Raw genomic sequence first — 18957 nt, 5'->3', positions numbered from 1 at the left:
ACACATAAATATATATGTACAGTATATACACATACTAACACATAAATATATATGTATATACACATAATAACACATAAATATATATGTATATACACATAGTAACACATAATATATACGTATATACACATAGTAACACATAAATATATATGTATATACACATAGTAACACATAAATATATATGCATATACACATAATAACACATAAATATATCTGTATATACACATAGTAACACATAAATATATATGTATATACACATAGTAACACATAAATATATATGTATATACACATACTAACACATAAATATATCTGTATATACACATAGTAACACATAATATATACGTATATACACATACTAACACATAAATATATATGTATATACACATAGTAACACATAAATATATATGTATATACACATAGTAACACATAATATATACGTATATACACATAGTAACACATAAATATATATGTATATACACATAATAACACATAAATATATATGTATATACACATAATAACACATAAATATATATGTATATACACATAATAACACATAAATATATATGTATATACACATAATAACACATAAATATATATGTATATACACATAGTAACACATAAATATATATGTATATACACATAGTAACACATAAATATATATGTATATACACATAGTAACACATAAATATATATGTATATACACATAGTAACACATAAATATATATGTATATACACATAGTAACACATAAATATATATGTATATACACATACTAACACATAAATATATATGTATATACACATACTAACACATAAATATATATGTATATACACATAATAACACATAAATATATATGTATATACACATAATAACACATAAATATATATGTATATAGACATACTAACACATAAATATATATGTATATACACATACTTACACATAAATATATATGTATATACACATAGTAACACATAAATATATATGTATATACACATAGTAACACATAAATATATATGTATATACACATAATAACACATAAATATATATGTATATACACATAGTAACACATAAATATATATGTATATACACAAATTAACACAAAAAATATATGTATATATTCATATACATTTGCCCGTTTGCGGGCGACCAATGAATTAGTGATCCACTTGTAATTTAGCCCATAATGTGTGTAATTACTGGAATAATAACAAATAAAGTTACGCAGCAACAGATACATGATGATGATGTCGTCATCATAATTTATTATTATTAATATTAACCTATATAAAGAACCAACCTATTCTGCAGCGCAATAACTTAGTATATGCCCCCCTCTTAATTGTACTCTTCTTTCAACAAATCAGCCAATAAGGTGTCTGTTATTTGCTGCTGGGATGGATCAGATCATTTGAGACTGAATTTATAGTGAAATGCTTGTATTTAAGTATTGGTTACTCATTGGATGAAAAAGACAACTCCTACATCCACCAGCATAAAAAACTAAAACTTAGGCCAGAACATGTAATTTTCAAAAAGCAAAAAGTTTTAATACATTGTGAAATAACCTCTTTATAGGCACAATAAGAAAAGGAAAAAAAAAATCTTTTTTTTTTTTTATTTAAAATTCACGTTCCTGTTCTGAATAAATTAATGGACAGAGGCAGCTGAAAATTAGTAGGACGTAAAAAAACAATACCACAGTATTTGTATCGGTTTAAATTTAAACAGCTTTTACTTTACATTTTTATGGGCAAAAAAAAAAAGAGAGAGAGAAATATTTTGACATATATTTAAATACTTTAAACACAGGAGTGGATCAGAATCCTTTAGGAGGAATACTTATCAAAAGATTTATCAGCAAAAACCGTCATAGGCGTAGGTGATTTTCTGTAGAAATTCATTAGATGCGTTTGTGACCCCATAGTTATATACAAGCAAATATTCTAAGATTACACTGTGTACTTTTGTATCCATTTAGCTTTGAAGCATTTGCCCTGATGTCTGGTGAAATTCCTAATTCTAAACTCAGTCTATATTTTCAATGTAATATAAATGTTTTGATTTTACAAATGTTATTTTGCTGTCATATTGTGTTTGCCATACTCTGGAACTGAATATTATTTGTGTTTACTCAGCTACAAATAATAACGTCAGGCAATACAATGTATAGACTACTAGGATACATTCTTCAGACTCTAACTGATCTTGCTGCCTGAGCTTGTTGTAATATATTGTTAATATATACAATGTATAGACTACTAGGATACATTCTTCAGACTCTAACTGATCTTGCTGCCTGAGCTTGTTGTAATATATTGTTAATATATACAATGTATAGACTACTAGGATACATTCTTCAGACTCTAACTGATCTTGCTGCCTGAGCTTGTTGTAATATATTGTTAATAACGCTTGAGCAGATTCACACATCTGACGAGAAGCGATTGTGCATTTTTCAGGTTCATTAATACATGTTTTGCTATAGATGACAGTGGGTTGGCAGCTGTGCTAATATATTATGTTATTTTGCTGTAACATGATGCTAATTTTGTCTGCTTGTGTAGATCACGGGAAATAGAGACTGCAGGAACACCTGGAGCTGACGCGTTTCGCGAGGTGCGAGTCCAGTCCATACTTGTTGAGTTCTTGCTATGTAACGTGGAAACTCTCTTCAGTGACACATTTACCTCCATCGGTAAGGACACTTCTGACATCAGATTAAACGCTCACTACCACAGCTCTGTTTGCATGTGTGCTTTTCACTACATTCAGCCTTGCTGTATCACTCTTTATCGCAAGCTGGCATATAAAGCATCGCTGCACACAAGCTAGATTGGGATCTCCCAGGAGATTTGTCTGTTCTAAGCACTAGATCAAGAGATCTCATTTTTCCTACTGTAGTGATAATATTGTCTCACTATTAAACAGGCGTGCTTTGCACCAATATTTCCTGCACCACAGTGATGGTATTTAGCACAAGAATATTAAAATATTTTTTCTGCAAACTGCACAAACTCATATTGCCTTACAAAGACCTAAAAGTCAATTTGTTGTCTTTGTTGCATCCAAAAGTGGATATTTTAAAAAATATAAATTTTTCAATTTAAATATTCTTGTCTTGAATAATATTGGGCAAGCAACATTAGCGCTCCACTTTGTAATACCAGCGTACGCTAATGTACACTGGTATTACAAGTTAAACGCAATGCGAACGCGACTTCACGTTCGCATTGCTAGGAAGCATTGCGCTCACAAGAGCAAGCTTCCATAGGCTCCAATGGGAGCCTCGTTCTGATGCCGTCAGAGACTCTTCTTCTATGAGCAAAAATGCTTCTAGTAAAAGTTTTATTACGCCCCCCCCCCCCCCATGGCATACGCAAATATGCCGCGCAGGCCTGTGCAAAAGTATTTAAACAACGCACCTTCTCTGAGAGTCAGTAGTGACTTCTATGACACAAATGATGCAATACACAGCACCACCAGCAATCTGAGCTTGCATACTGGTGCACGTTCCCTCACAGAATATTTGTGTATGCCACTGAAAAACAGTAATCATTTTTACTAGAAGCATTTTTTGCTTATGGAATTATATTCTAAATCTTTCTATTTAAAATTTAAATGCACATTTAAATTGTGACCTTTTTCCCTTTAATTACTGATATTTTAAATGGATTATAGAAATATTTTGAACTGAATGGCCCTTTATTTTCACATGTGTATAAATAAATCACATTGATAAACTAAAATGCAGGTCCCATATCACTGAATTTTAGGCAGGAATTATAGAACGATTGTGCAATACCCACAGCTAAGGGCTGATCATTTGCTAGCAGTATTAACCCCCTAACTACCAGTGAGTAGAGACATATTGAATAGATTATACTTCTGTACAGATTGCTGAATTATTCATGGTTAGTTATTTTACAGTTATTCAGTAACATAAGTACTTTACACCTAGAAAGCTGAATGTTTTGTGTACTATATATAATAGCTGGTATTTGTACCACTTCTCTTAAAGTGAGATTAAAGAAATCATTTTATATATACATAGTACATAGCAGCAATTAATGGGGCAGTAGGCACCTTGGGATTGTAATACAAAATGTTTAAAGGGACAGGAAATGCCAACAATGTATCCTTTGCTGAAGCATTGCACTACTGGCAGCTAGCTGATCACATCTAGCCAGCCAATCACAGGAGACAAATGTGTGCAGGTGCCAATAATCAGCAGCTAGGTCCCGCTAGTGTAGGATATGTGCGTATTCTTTTTCAGCAAGGGATACCAAGAGAACAAAGCACATTTGATAATAAAAGGGATATTAAAAGTGTTTTAAAATGAGATGCTCTATCAGATTCTTGACTTTTAATTATGCACAGTACAATACTTTTGCTATATGCTGCAATTATTTATTTCCCCCTCATCCTGTATATTGAATATTGTGGGTTTTCCAGTTCTAAGACTTCACAAACCTGACCCTGCTACATACTTGTTCCTAATTGGCTTCCGCAAATAAGCCAATAAATGACAAAGCTATGGAGAGTTTGCTAACATAATGATAGTGGCTAGCTGTGTATACTTCAGTAATAAGCCAAAATTAGCGCCTCCAAATAAGACAAGGGGTGGGCGGAGTTTGGCTATTGAAAAACAAATGCAGTAAATAAGGTGTTAACGCATTCTAAACAAGTTCAGTCACCAAATATGTTAAGAAAAATATTGTATTTGATAGATATTTACTGTCCATTTTAAGTACTAAATTGCAAAATAAATGTTTAAAAGCATTTAAACTGCCACTTAAAGGGACACTGAACCTAATTTTTTTCTTTCATGATTCAGATAGAGTATGAAATTTTAATCAACTTTCTAATTTACTCCTATTATCAAATTTTCTTTGTTCTCTTACTATCTTTTATTTTAAAAGCAGGAATGTAAATCTAAGCAACCAGCCCATTTTAGGTTTAACACCATGAATAGCGCTTGCTTATTGGAGTCTTACATAAACCCACCAATAAGCAAGCATAACCCAGGTTCTCAACCAAAAATAGGCCGGCTCCTATGCATCACATTCCTGCTTTTTAAATAAAGATAGCATGAGAACGAAGAAAAGTTGATAATAGGAGTAAATTAGAAAGTTGCTTAAAATTGCTGCTCTATCTGAATCACAAAAGAAAAATATTGGGTTTCGTGTCCCTTTAACTAATGCTTTGAAAGACTATTTTAAAACTCTGGAGAGTATTTTAAGGCTATCTTCCTTAAAGGGACAATAAATACCTTTGTAATTACAAGATATTTTTTTTTCTGATGCAATTCTTTTTCAATAGTTAAACTCCATATTAGTATAAGTGCATTGTTTTGTGGTTGTTTTACGCTGAAGCCAGTTAGTGACAGATCAGTAACAGGGTTAGCCTTGAGAAGCCTGCAGTTTGCTTTTTCAGGTCAGAGAATTGAAAAAGCCATAATTTTCAGAACTAAATTATATGAAAGGGGGTACAATGTATTTTATAATTTATAAGGTGTTTGCTGTCCCCTTAATTGTGGCCAATTAGGTCTGCCTGTAAATTAGTTTGCCCACTGCTCTACGTAATCACTGTGTAGGCTGTAATTGGTTTAGGTCATTTGCAGCATTCTGAGAGCCTAGTTACAGAATTGTTTTACCTCTCTAGGAAGAGTGGGGACTAGCACAGTTTTTACACAAAAGCAAGAGGTGCCGTCTTCGGTCACCTAGGCAGGCATGGGATCCGTCATTAGGCAACGTGGAGTCTTTTTATTCAAGTGCGGAGCAATATGACTGTCTAGATGTTTGTGAACTAATTGCTCAGACATTATTAGGTTATAGAACATTACAGGGCAGTAAACACTTGGTAAAATAAATGCTAAATGTTGAATAGTTAAAAACCTTGCAATATACTTTCATTATTTATTTTGCTTCCATTTCCTGTAATTTAATTCTGAAAATGATGATAATTGTTTGTGCACATGGAAGGCTTCACCAGCCTAACCCTGCTACATATCTGTCCCTAACTGGCTTCAGCAGAGATAACGCACTGAGAAACAAAGATGTTGCTAATAAAAATATATATTGCAGTAACAAGTCCCGATTATCTCCTCCAAATAAGGCGAGCGGTGGGTGGAATTGGCCTATTGAAAAACAGTTATAGCGAATAAAGTTTTAATCAGTTCTGAAAGCATTGACTGGCATGTCAATATATTACAATGCAATAGAGAGGTCTTACATTTAATGGTGTTCTATGTCCATATACATGGAGTATAAGTCAGAAACTGGCCTTCTCTCTGCTACAGACTTGATCTAATTATAGTGGCAGATTTTATTCAATCATCCATTCCTTCATTGATTCATTCAGTTGTTTATTCATTCATTCATTATTCCTTTCCATTAGAAATTTTCTACAGACACAAATGTAATATGTAGCAGAACAAAACGTGCTTTCTTTCTAATCACACCGTGAGTCCATGAATCATCATCAATTCCTGTTGGGAATATCACTCCTGGCCAGCAGGAGGAGGCAAATAGCACCACAGCAAAGCAGTTAAGTATCACTTATCACACAGTAATGAGGTGTCCTGATTAAGATTCTTCTATCAAGATTTTCTTTTTTAAGACACGATGAGTCCACGGATCATCTTAATTACTAATGGGATATTCACCTCCTGGTCAGCAGGAGGCGGCAAAGAGGACCTCAGCAGAGCTGTTAAATAGCTCCTCCCTTCCCTCCCACTCCAGTCATTCTCTTTGCCTACGTTAGTGATAGGAAGTGGTAAAGTGAGGTGTTAGAATAGATTCTTCAATCAAGAGTTTATTAGTAGTGCAAGATTGTGCTGCTTTGTCCTGGGGTGTAGCCGTAGTCCATATCAGTCTCTTCAGTAGAGCTTTTGTGGCTTTAAACCAATGGGAACTTGTGGGACATAATTCTCACTTCGCCTCCCATATATTATTGCTGCCCTAATCCTGAAAACCTGAGGAATATTTAGTCAGGAATTTCATTTTCTTCACAGGTCCATGTGGAGGATAAGACCCCTCAAACCTGGTGAAATGCCTTTGCTGTCAGGCAGACATTTGAGGTAAGTGCTTTATTATTTTTCCTGGGACACTTAGAGGAAAAGGAGCACTTTACTTGTCTTTATTTCTATTTATTGCATAAAGGGCTTGCAATGTTAGGCACTTTATTAAGGGACAAGAAAGCTCTCGGAGTCTTGAGAGTAAAGGACAGCGTGTTACTGGGGCTGGGAGATAAGCTTTCAGGTGGTGGTTCTTTGTTATGGCGTTTATTTTATTAAGAAATAACGTCCGTGTGAGTGTTGTTGCGATTGGCCACCCCCACGATGGATGGATCGTTTGTATTGCGCACCTTTTCTCTGCGTCTCTTCCTGTGTGCAGTGTAAAGTCAGGAGATAGACCGGGTCGTTTCCCCTGCCTAGATACGCCTGTTTTCTGTCAAGTGCAGGCGTTTCTAGGTGTGGAGGGTTGCTAAATTGTTCCCCTATCGAAACCGGATTGCTTTCCAGGAGGGAGAGAGAGGCTCCGGTCTTGCAGTCAGGTAGGCACCTCAGCAGAGCTGCTGAGGTGTAGGGGTGTCATTATTTGTCTATGAGTGTTTTAAGACTTTTTTTTTCTCACACGCAGTAAAAAAAGTTACACTTTTAAATTTAAAGTGACAGTAATGTTTTTTACATTTAAACTTTTTGTCAAAATTAAAGTTTTTATTGCACATTTATATTATTGGCATTCAGTATGGACCTAGGAGACTTGCAAAGGGTTACTTGCTCCTTGTGTTTGGATGCAAATGTGGAACCACCAATCCCTTTCTGTTCCTCATGAATTGAGAGGACTTTAAGTTATAGGGAAAAGATTTTTCCTGAGCAAATCCTTTGTCAAGCGGATGCTGTCCAAGAGTCTGATTAGATTCAGGGTACGCCGCAGCTTTCTCCCCAAACGTCCCAAATATTACCGCCCGCTCAAGCAGTGCCCTGTACTTCTGCTCTAGCGCCCGCTGGAATTACCTTAAAAGATATATCTGCTCTCATGTCTTCCTCTATTTCTGATGCATTGTCTGCTTTCCCAATATTGCAGGGCAAACGCAAGAGGAAAAGCAGACATTCAGTAAGTTTCTGATGAAGTTTCTGATTTCAGTGAAGTTTCTGATGAAGTTGTGGCAATATCGGAGTTACCCTCTCAAGGAACTGAAGAGGAGGGTAATGTGGTTATATCGTAAGGTGAAATTTCAGATTCTGAAAGCTCATTGCCTCTGACGGATTCGGAGGTGGTATCTTTTAGGTTTAAACTTGAACACCTCCGCCTGTTACTCAGGGAGGGTTTGGTTACTTTGGACGAATGTGACTCCAAGGTAGTGGTTGCCCCTACAAAGTCTAGTAAATTGGACAGATATTTTGAAGTTCCTTCTTACTCAGACGTATTTCCTGTACCAAAGTGAGCTTCTGAGATCATTACTAAGGAATGGGAGAGACCTGGCATACCCTTCTCCCTATCTCCTTTTTTAAAGAAGATGTTTCCCATAGCTGACTCCTTCAAGTAGGCTTGTCAAACAGTTCCTAAAGTGGAAGGGGCAGTTCCCACCTTAGCCAAGATAACTACTATTCCCATAGAGGATTGTTGTGCTTTCAAAGATCCTATGGACAAAAAATTAGAGGGTTTACTTAAAAAGATTTATGTTCATCAGGGTTTGCAATGGCAGCCAGCTGCGTGTATTGCTACCGTCACTAGTGCGGTAGCATATTGGTTTGATGCTTTATCTGAGTCTATCAGAACTGAGACTTCTTTGGAAGAGATCCAAGACAGGATAAAAGCTTTGAAGCTAGCTAATGCTTTTATTATGGACGCTTCCCTTCAAATTATTAAATTGGGAGCTAAAATTTTGGGGTTTTCTATTCTTTTTTTTTTTTTTTTTAAAGTAATTTTTTATTGAGGTAATATGACAAGCAAAAATACAATTTCTAACAGAAACATCATGGCAACATGCCCATTTGACATACATCAGAATTTACGAATTAGGTCCAAACAAGCATGTCCTCACAGCTGTAGAATCTAAAGATATCATAATCTAAAGGTGCATTGTCTAGCCATGTAGATTACCTCATTTTATCTAAGTACATTCTCAAGAGGACAGGTAACACAAATTAAAACAACCAACTCAGAATAAGCCTAATTACAATGACCAATGCGTAACATATGCAGGCTTGTACTTGTCTTTGAAATAGTCAACAGAACTTAATAATACATACAATGATTGGGAGAAATGTTAACAGGGCCACTCTAAGACCCAATGCTATGGCACTATATTCTTTACCCTGAATTAGCCCCCTAAAATAAACAAAGAAATACAAGTTATGTAAAACCCCAATTAATTTTTTCAGCCCCTCTTGGGCCATGAGTGTTAAATATAAGCAGGGGATTAAGTTTGTGGGGGGTGTTAACAGGGCTACTATTGGACCCCTTCTAAAGTTACAAAAAAAATGATATAGGGGCCAATATATAGCCAAATAACAAATATAATATTACTATAGAATATTAAATGACGCAGGCAACCTGTACATTATCATATTAATTTCTTTTTACCATCTTATGTGGTGAAGGCCACTCTTGGACCACAATTAATGCTTCCTCTAAACTCTGAGGGTTTTAAATTATTCAGGCCCCTATAGGACCTGCATACACCTCATTTGTACACCCTCAATATAATGGCAATTTTTCTAGGATGTTAAGCAACACAGGCTGCCAGCGTATCTACTAGTATAGGTCAATTGTGGGCCTCAAATCTCTCTTGACTCTAACCTGAAGGCTTGTAAGTAAAACAGACCTCTCTTGGATCTGCATATCCAATAAGTTTAAGTACAAAGTATAGTAATTATAATTCTTTAATATTATAACTTTCCCCCTGCAGGATTATATTAATCAAACACATAACATTAACTTTTGGTATCACTGAACAAGGGAATCATGATATACAAAACTTCTGGGTATGGCCACCACTCTTTCTATATATGGTATAGAATATCTAACAGTCAAAATACTAATAGAAATTCAATGCATTATATACATAGAGGTTGTTTTATATTTCATAGTAAGGTTAGTGTGCTAATTATCAATGACACCACTCACTTAAGATTTATTGGGCATTATTGCTATATGGTCACAATTAGAGCACATACACATTTCTCTCTTTTTTTTTTCTCTTTCTGTTTAAGTTTCCTAACATATACAGATTTATTTTATGTCTGATAAAGAATATGAGAGTATGGAAGAGAGGAGGAGAACCAACATTCATGTAGTGAATATATTACTATGAGCTCTAACCCTTTAGTGCACATTGAGTAACTAAGCAGAGCCAGACCTTCCCACCCCTCCATATGAACATATACCATATCGTAATTTGTAAGCACAACTAAGCTCGAGCTTATTATCTCACAGGATAGCGTCCAATGTCTAAACTTAAATGAGGGTGCAGTTCACAAGAAAAAGATAGGCAGTCAAACCTGGCCCTCCAAATATCACCTGCATGGCAAAGTCTTCACCCGACACCAACTCTAACACAGCTGTCCCAGTCCAGAGTACCTCCCGGTATTGTGAGCAGCCAGGCAACTACTCCTTCAAGCCGTATCGGGTTAACGGGCGGTGAGTGCATAATCCAACCCCCTCCTTCTTTCGGCACCAAAAGTCTCATGACCGGTGAATAGAAATGTCCCGGTGCCAGCAGCTCAAGTGTAGCATTCAAATGAATCGCAGCAGGATCCGTCCTTCCTCTAAGACCTCTATGCTGCATGAGCCCATGTGCTCCCGTTTCAGGGATCTCTCCAGCAATTATTTCAAAGGTAGCCTGAGTGAGCACAGAGCTCTCTATGTCGGCAGCAGAAACCATAGGGTCGCCCTCCATTACCAATACCTCCTTTCCTATAGCTCTTGTTCTGCTATTCTGGGGAATGTAGAGGCACAGTGGTTCTTCTGGAAAGAAGACAGCCTGAGCTGCCGTTAGCCCGGAGCCTGGTATGGTATTCCTGGCCTCAGCTGCGAATGGGTTCATGCCGGTTTGCTTCTCCTGCTGAATAGACACACAGCACAGGTGCGTCTGCAGATCTCCACGCTGCGTGAGGCAATCACCGCTTTCGGCCATATTAGACTTGTCATCCATGATAGCAGTATGCGATCCTGCGATAGCCATTAATTTGTCAAATCGGCTATGCATGTGCCGATCAAACATAGCCTGCGCCTGGCTTAAAAAGAGATCCCCCATAATTGAAGCAAAGGATATAGAGCTCTGTATCAGCTCTCAATGCAGGTAGTCTTGATGTACGCTGCTTACCCAGTTTCCCGGGGGGGGTGCTGAGCTCTCTCACCACCAGAGCCGCCAAAAGAGCCCAGCAGTCCAGTCTGGGAAGTTCCGATTTGCAAAATAAATATATAATCCAGCGTAGAATAGCGTTAGGTACCTCTTAGGGAACAATTTCAGTCTGGATAGGTCCATAAATTTCAGATAACAAGGCGGATTGCAGATCTGTATACAGAGCTTCCCAGTTTAGTGGCCATCTTGGGTCCCAGCCTGGACACGCCCCCGGGGTTTTCTATTCTGACATGCAGAGCCTTATGGTTAAAACCTTGGTCTGCGGATGTATCATCTAAGTCTAAGCTTCTAGCTGTTCCTTACAAGGGAATATCCTTGTTTGGACCTGGCCTCACAGAAATTATCTCTGATATCATGGGAGGTAAGGGTCATCTCCTACCTCAGGATAAGAGAAAGAAACAAAAAGGGCAACCGAGTAATTTTTGTTCCTTTCGAAATTTCAAGGTAAATTCTTTCTCTTCCTCCTCTAAGCAGGAACAATATAAGCCTACATGGAGACCCAACCAGTCTTGGAATAAGGGTAAACAATCCAAGAAGCCGGCTACTGAATCCAAATCGGCATGAAGGGCATGCCCCAGATCTGGGACCGAATCTGATAGGGGGCAGACTTTCCTTTTTCATTCAGGCTTGGGTTCGGGACGTTCAGGATCCCTGGGCAATAGAAATAGTGTCTCAGGGATACAAATTAGAGTTCAAAAGTTTTCCTCCCAGAGGCATGTTTCTTCTTTCAAGATTATCTGTAGACCAGACAAAAAGAGAGGCGTTCTTACATTGTGTAGAAGACCTCTCCGCCCTGGGAGTGATTGTTCCCGTTCCAGTTCTGGAACAGGGTTAGGGGGTCAGGAATTGGATCTCATGGCATCCTAACAGAATGCCAAGCTCCCGAGATATGGGTCGAGGTCCAGGGACCCCCAGGTGGAGCTGATAGAGGTTCTGGCAGTCCCTTGGACCTTCAGTCTAGCATACCTTTTTCCTCTGTTTGCTCTTCTTCCTCGGGTTATTGCTTGAATCAAAGAGGAGAGGGCGTCGGTGATCCTCATAGCGCAGGCCTGGCCGTGCAGGATTTGGTATGCGGATCTGGTGGAGATGGCATCTCTGCCACCCTGGAGATTTCCGTTGAGGAAGGACCTTCTAATACAGGGACCCTTCCTTCACCCAAATCTAGTTTCTCTGAAGCCGACTGCTTGGAGATTGAACGCCTAATTTTATTTAAGCGGGGGTTTTCTGATTTGGTCATAGAGACCATGATTCAGGCTCGTAAACCTGTTACTAGAAGGATTTACCATAAGATTTGGCATAAATATCTCTATTGGTGTGAATCCAAGGGTTACTCATGGAGTAAAGTTAGGATTCCTAGAATTTTGTCTTTTCTCCAAGAAGGTTTATCGACGAGTTCCTTAAAGGGTCAGATCTCGTACTTATCTATTTTGTTACACAAACTTCTGGCGGATGTCCCAGATGTTCAATCTTTTTGTCAGGCCTTAGTTAGGATCATGCCTGTGTTAAAACCAGTTACTCCTCCATGGAGTCTTAATCTTGTTATCAAAGTTCTTCAAGGGGCTCCATTTGAGCCTATGCATTCCTTAGATATTAAGTTGTTATCTTGGAAGGTTTGTTGCTATTTCCTCAGAGCTCTTGGCGTTACAGTATGAGTCTCCTTACCTTATTTTCCATTTAGACAAGGTAGTTTTACGTAAGTTAGGATTTCTTCCTAAGGTTGTTTCTAATAGGAACATTAATCAGGACATTGTTGTTCCTTCTTTGTGTCCTAATCCTCCTTCTCAGAAGGAACGACTTCTACACAATTTGGATGTGGTCCGTGCTTTAAAGTTTTACTTGCAGGCGACTAAGGACTTTCGTCAGTCGTCTTCTTTGTTTGTCATTTTTTCGGGAAAACGTAAGGGACAGAAAGCTTCAGCAACTTCTCTTTGGCTGAAGAGTATCATATGTTTTGCTTCTGAGACTGCTGGACAGCAGCCTCCTGAGAGAGTTATGGCTCTTTCCACGAGGGCTTTGTCTTCCTCATGGGCTTTCAAAAATTAAGCTTCTGTGGAACAGATTTGCAAGGCTGCAACTTGGTCCTCTCTGCACACTTTTTCAAAATTCTACAAATGTGACACTTTTGCCTCGGCTGAGGCCGCTTTTGGGAGAAAGGTTCTTCAAGCAGTGGTGCCTTCCATTTAGGTTCCCTGTCTTGTCCCTCCCGTATCATCTGTGTACTCTAGCTTGGGTATTGGATCCCATTAGTAATTAAGATGATCCGTGGACTCATTGTGTCTTAAAAAAGAAAAGAAAATTTATGCTTACCTGATAAATTTATTTATTTTTTGACACGATGAGTCCACGACCCGCCCTGTTCTTGTAAGACAGACAGGTTTTTTATTTTTATAAAGATCAGACACCTCTGCACCTAGGCTTTTCCTTTCTTTCCTTAACTTCGGTCGAATGAATGGAGTGGGAGGGAAGGGAGGAGCTATTTTACAGCTCTGCTGTGGTGTTCTTTGCCGCCTCCTACTGACTCAGGTAAGCATAAATTTTCTTTTTTTTATTTTGAAGTCTGGGCAAGATTGCTCTGGCCTTCCATCACAATTTGGGTGTAGCTGTACAACACGTTAGTCTGTTCAGCAGGGCTGTGGTAGCTTTAAAGCATTTAGGAACTTGTAAAGTGGGCTTTGCTGCGTTTTATTAACATGTTACCCTTAAAGTGACAGTTTTGTGTTTTTTTAGGAGAACCCTTAGTTCTTGTTATAAGCATAGTATAGATAGTATGCTTGTATATATGTTTATATATGCTTATTTGTACTATAAGCATAGTATACTGTACCATAGGCAGCTTCCTATATAGATTCTGCTTAGTCCTTGACGTTTAAAAAAACAAGAGTTTTTTATGAAAATTTTATAGGGAACTTCCTTTTTAACATTTTCTGAGCCCTATGTCTCTCAGGATGATACTGTCTAGGCAATGCCGCAGTTTCTCCTTATTTTCCCAAGCCTCTATGGCGTCACATGCTGTGCTCTGCGATTCCTCTCAGTCTCCTGGAGGAGTGTATTTGCATACAGAATTACAGCTCTGATATCCTCTGTGGTACCTGCGGCTGATCTATTTCTCCCTGTTTTCAGGAAAAATGCAAGAGGACATTTAATATTTCAGATAATAGGGTTTCTGCTCCACATGCTGCTACGCAGGTTCACCTTCTTCGAAGTTGAGGGGGATTGCCGGTAGTTTCTGAGGGCGAATTCTCAGATTTGGACAGATTAATTCCTTTATCTGATACTGAAGTAGTCTCCTTCAGATGTATGCGTCAACACCTCTTGTAATGTTATAGGAGGTTTTAGCTACTTGGACGATACTGACCCACCTGTCGTTGTCAACCTTTGAAGTTTTGTAAACTATATCCGTTTTATTTCCTTCCCTGAGGAAGTGTTCTTGACGTGCTATGGGAATTTTCTTAGGAATAGGAGAAGTTGGGGATATAATTTCCCTGTCTTCCGTCCTTTAAAGGAATCTCCTGTTGCTGTCTCCTTTATAATGCACAATGTCTTTAGTAGGACTTCCTATTTTAGCTATGAGAACTTTGATCAATGTTGAGTTGGCTAACTTTTTTTTGGATCTATGGTTAAGAAGTTGGAGGGTTTTTTTTGTTCTTTGAGTACAATGCCTTGTCTGTTAGACTGGCTGTACCAGCCCGCTTGTTTTTATGGCCGAAATCTTGGTGGGCAGGGAAGCCTACCTGTGGCCTTGGGGTACAGCTTAGACTTTATAGTTCTGCAGTTGCAGAGTTAATATTTTATGTTTCCTCTAATCCACGCTTCTGGCGTTTCCTTTTAGGATAGTCGACCATAATTTTCCTCTGTCCTTGGAGGGAAAGATGAGAGACTTTCCCTGAATAGGTTCAGAACCTCCTCACAGGGAGTGCTAATTCCAGTTCCAGTATGGGAACGGGTTCTAGATTTTTATCTAGTATCTCATGAGGGCCTGTTCAGAACAAACTTAGAATTGATGGTTTCTGAGAAGGACTTTGGTTCTAAGGATGTTTTTCTGGACAATATATGGTTCAGGTATCTTCCGTCCTTGAACAATCTCTCTTCAGAGTTTTTGTCAATTTTCTTTCCCATGGATGGGATTGAATCTCTGATAGAATCCCCTTATTTCATCTACAAGGGTGATGAATGGACCATTATTTCATTACTGCAGCAGGTCTATGTGGCATAGTGGTTAGCTTGTCTGTCTAGCAAGCTGAAGATCTTGAGTTTGAATCCAGTTGAGGCTACTTGCTTTTAACCCACTTCCGTCAGATCTTCGGAAACTTAAGTTGGCCAGGTCTGGTCATTACATGGATGGGAGACCACCTGGGTTCGTCGGAGGAGGAGGAACAGATTTGCACGGCTGCAACTTGGTAATTTTTTCATATTTTTTACAAATTCTATAAATTTGATTATTTTGCCTCGGCTGAAGCTTCTTTTGGGAGAAAGGTTGTTCAAGCTGTGGTGCATTCTGTTTAGGTTGCCTGTCTTGTCCCTCCCTTATCATTTGTGTCCTCTAGCTTGGGTATTGAGTCCCAACAGTAATTGATGATGATTGGTGGACTCACTGTGTCATTAGAAAGAAAACAAAATTTATGCTTACCTGATAAATTTATTTATTTCTTGACACAGGGAGTCCACGGCCCGCCCTGTTTTTTAGACAGTTTTTTGTTATATAAACCTCAGACACCTCTGCACCTTGTGTTATTTCCTTTCTCTCCTTTTCCTTCGGTCGAATAACTGGGGATTGTGGGAAGGGAAGTGATACTTAAAGGGACAGTTTACTCAAAAATGTTCTCCCCTTTAATTTCTTCCCAATGATCCACTTTACCTGCTGGAGTGTATTAAATCGTTTACAAGTAGTTCCTTTACCCTTATATTGGAATTTTAAATTGTTTATTTAGCATGTGGTATCCCCACCTATTCTGAAAGTTTGTGGCCGCGCGTACCAGCTATAGATAAGCTTTGTAAACACAGCCAGCAGAAGAAATTACACTCCCAGTGCGATATAGCAGAGATAAGGTAATAAAATGTTGATTTTCCATTGTTCTCTCAAAGTACTGGTGAATGTTTTAAGGACAGATATAAGATAAAGAAGCAGGTATATTTGCACAATGTGATACAGTAATGAGATCGGATTATACCTACAAGCTCAACCCATTTTATTAGGTTGTGGCTTCAAAACACAAAATCAGAGCTTTAATATACACAAATAAGCCTTAAAAAGCAAATTTTCATACATTTTTTACTCTGCAGTTGGTAAAAAAAGCAATTGTAAACACATTAAGGGAAAAAATATTTTACAGTATACTGTCCCTTTAACAGCTTTGCTATGGTGCTCTTTGCCTCCTCCTGCTGGCCAGGAGTGATATTCCCAACAGTAGTTAATGATGATCCGTGGACTCACCGTGTCAAGAAATAAATACATTTATCAGGTAAGCATACATTTTGCTTTCTTTCCTAAGACATGGAGAGTCCACAACGTCATTCCAATTACTAGTGGGATATTCAACTCAAGGCCAGCAGGAGGAGGCAAAGAGCACCCCAGCAAAGCTGTTAAGTGTAACTTCCCTTACCCATAATCCCCAGTCATTCTCTTTGCCTCTGTCAATGGAGGATGTGCAAAGTCGGTGTCTGAAGATATTTAATCCTTTTATGGGTACTTTTCCCTGCTAGCAAGGATTGGGGTCTAGCTATGTCCACGTCAATCTCTTTAGTAAAAGTAGTAGTGGCTTTTAAGCAGGCGGCAAGGTAGTCTATGCTTTACTTTTAACACTTTGCTTCCCCTTTGAAAAAAGCCAGAGTTGGTTACTCTGTTCTTTATTTTCCTACAGGTCCATGACAGGGATTATAGTACCTGCCACACCTAAGGAGCAGCATCTGTCCTGCAGGATCTAAGGTAAAGCCTTTGCCTTCTAGTTACTGAAGGATAGCAGCACTTAAGAGGTTAATCCTTTTATGGATCCTGGGAAAAGTTATCCTTTTTTAGTTAAGGATACAATTTTATTTTGGGACAGATTTACATTATGTGCTTAACATTTATGAGATATAAGGGTATCAATAAGAGAGACTTTTCGCTTGGCTGAGGGGTTATAGCTTTATTGTTGGGACAATACTTTGCATGGGACATTTTGCTTAGCAGTTTTTATTTTTAAGCACTTCTTTGTATATTGGCATAAGATTATGATCTTCTTATCATATGGGGACAGATTTTAGGGAGTTTAACGGTTTTAATTTTAAGCCGTTTCCTCTCTATTTTGCGCGCTTTCAGTGGCGTAGTGTATTTCTTCCTGTTCCCGTGACGCCCACACTTCCGCTATTCCGGAACAAAGCTCAGTGAGTCTGTGGTGCGTAGGAGTTTCCTCGCATCAAGAATCTGTGTCCGATGCTTGTCACATCTAGCAGATCGTTAGAGGAGATCAGTGTACTCATCAGTAGAGTCTGCTTCCTATTACTACTGGGATGTTTTTTCTTGTGTATGGTAGGAGCCACAGGCATCTGTGGTGGTTTATTAGGGGTTATTTATTTTTTGGTGTTTAAATAAGATTATCAACCTCAAATTATTTTGATATTTAATTTAATTTTGGGTTCTATTTTTCTGTGGCTCTGACTACAGTAATGGATTCTAAATTAGATCAGTCGATGTCTGTGGACAAATGCTTACTATGTTTAGAGGCTTAAATTGTCTTGCTAATGCAATGTTGTTCCTCATGCTTATCAAAAACTCTAAAATTTAAAGACAAGTTACTCCCTTCTGAGCCAAGTGTCTCTCAGGACAATGCTGTGCGTGACATGCCTCCGCTTTCTTCTCAAACGTCCCAAGCCCTAATTGTGTTTCATACTGTGCCTTCTGTGTCTCCTCAACCTCCCGGGTTGTTTAGAAACATATAGAAAGTTTTTCACAAGAAATCGTTTGTATAAAAATCACTTAGAACAGTCCCAAATGTGTGTTAAATATCTAGAGGAATGAGGATTACAAAAAACTTACCACAAAGGAAACACTGCATCTACAATTGATAGAGCTTTGGTTCATTACCTTCTATAGCAGTTTTACACACTGCTTTTGACTATTCATCAGCACATATTGTGACAAAGATCCCCCTGCACTATCTACTCTGCACCTGGAGAGGTTTAGCTGGTACACCTGAAGATACCAGCCAGCTCCTACTAGTACATAGGTGTACTTGGGCCAATTGTGAGTACCCATTTGGCTTTTTTTCTTTGATTTCACATATATGGATATATTGATGCACACATGAGGCGCCCCTCTTGTTCTTTATTATTATCTATATAGCTCTGGCTTTGTCTATGAGGAGGAGAGCAGACTAACTAATTGCTTCATTGTGAGATCATCTGGTTCTACTGAAAGGGTTAGCTGGTACACCCTAAGACTCCAGCCTGCACCTACCAGTACATAAGTGTACTATAGTCGCATGTGAGAACCCACTTGGCTTACTTGATTTACATCACTATATAACATATTGATATGCACATGAGGCGCCCCTCTTGTTCTCTTTATCTTTTAATTTTAGATTTAAGCTTGAACATCTTCGGTTACTTCTGAAGGA

The 18957-nt window shown here is 38.2% G+C and overlaps 1 protein-coding gene across 1 annotated transcript in view; it reads left to right on the top strand.

Annotated features, from left to right (window-relative positions):
* ARHGAP33 (Rho GTPase activating protein 33) overlaps positions 1-18957 on the top strand; it is a 222064-nt gene that overhangs the window by 174164 nt on the left and 28943 nt on the right. The window contains 1 exon segment of the mRNA XM_053690905.1: positions 2560-2774. Coding sequence (XP_053546880.1) covers positions 2560-2774 — 215 coding nt within the window.

The sequence above is a fragment of the Bombina bombina genome, chromosome 8, assembly GCF_027579735.1.
Source record: "Bombina bombina isolate aBomBom1 chromosome 8, aBomBom1.pri, whole genome shotgun sequence".
NCBI lineage: Eukaryota > Metazoa > Chordata > Amphibia > Anura > Bombinatoridae > Bombina > Bombina bombina.
Note: the sequence above shows the minus strand (reverse complement) of the source record. Positions and strands in the feature narration are given on the sequence as shown.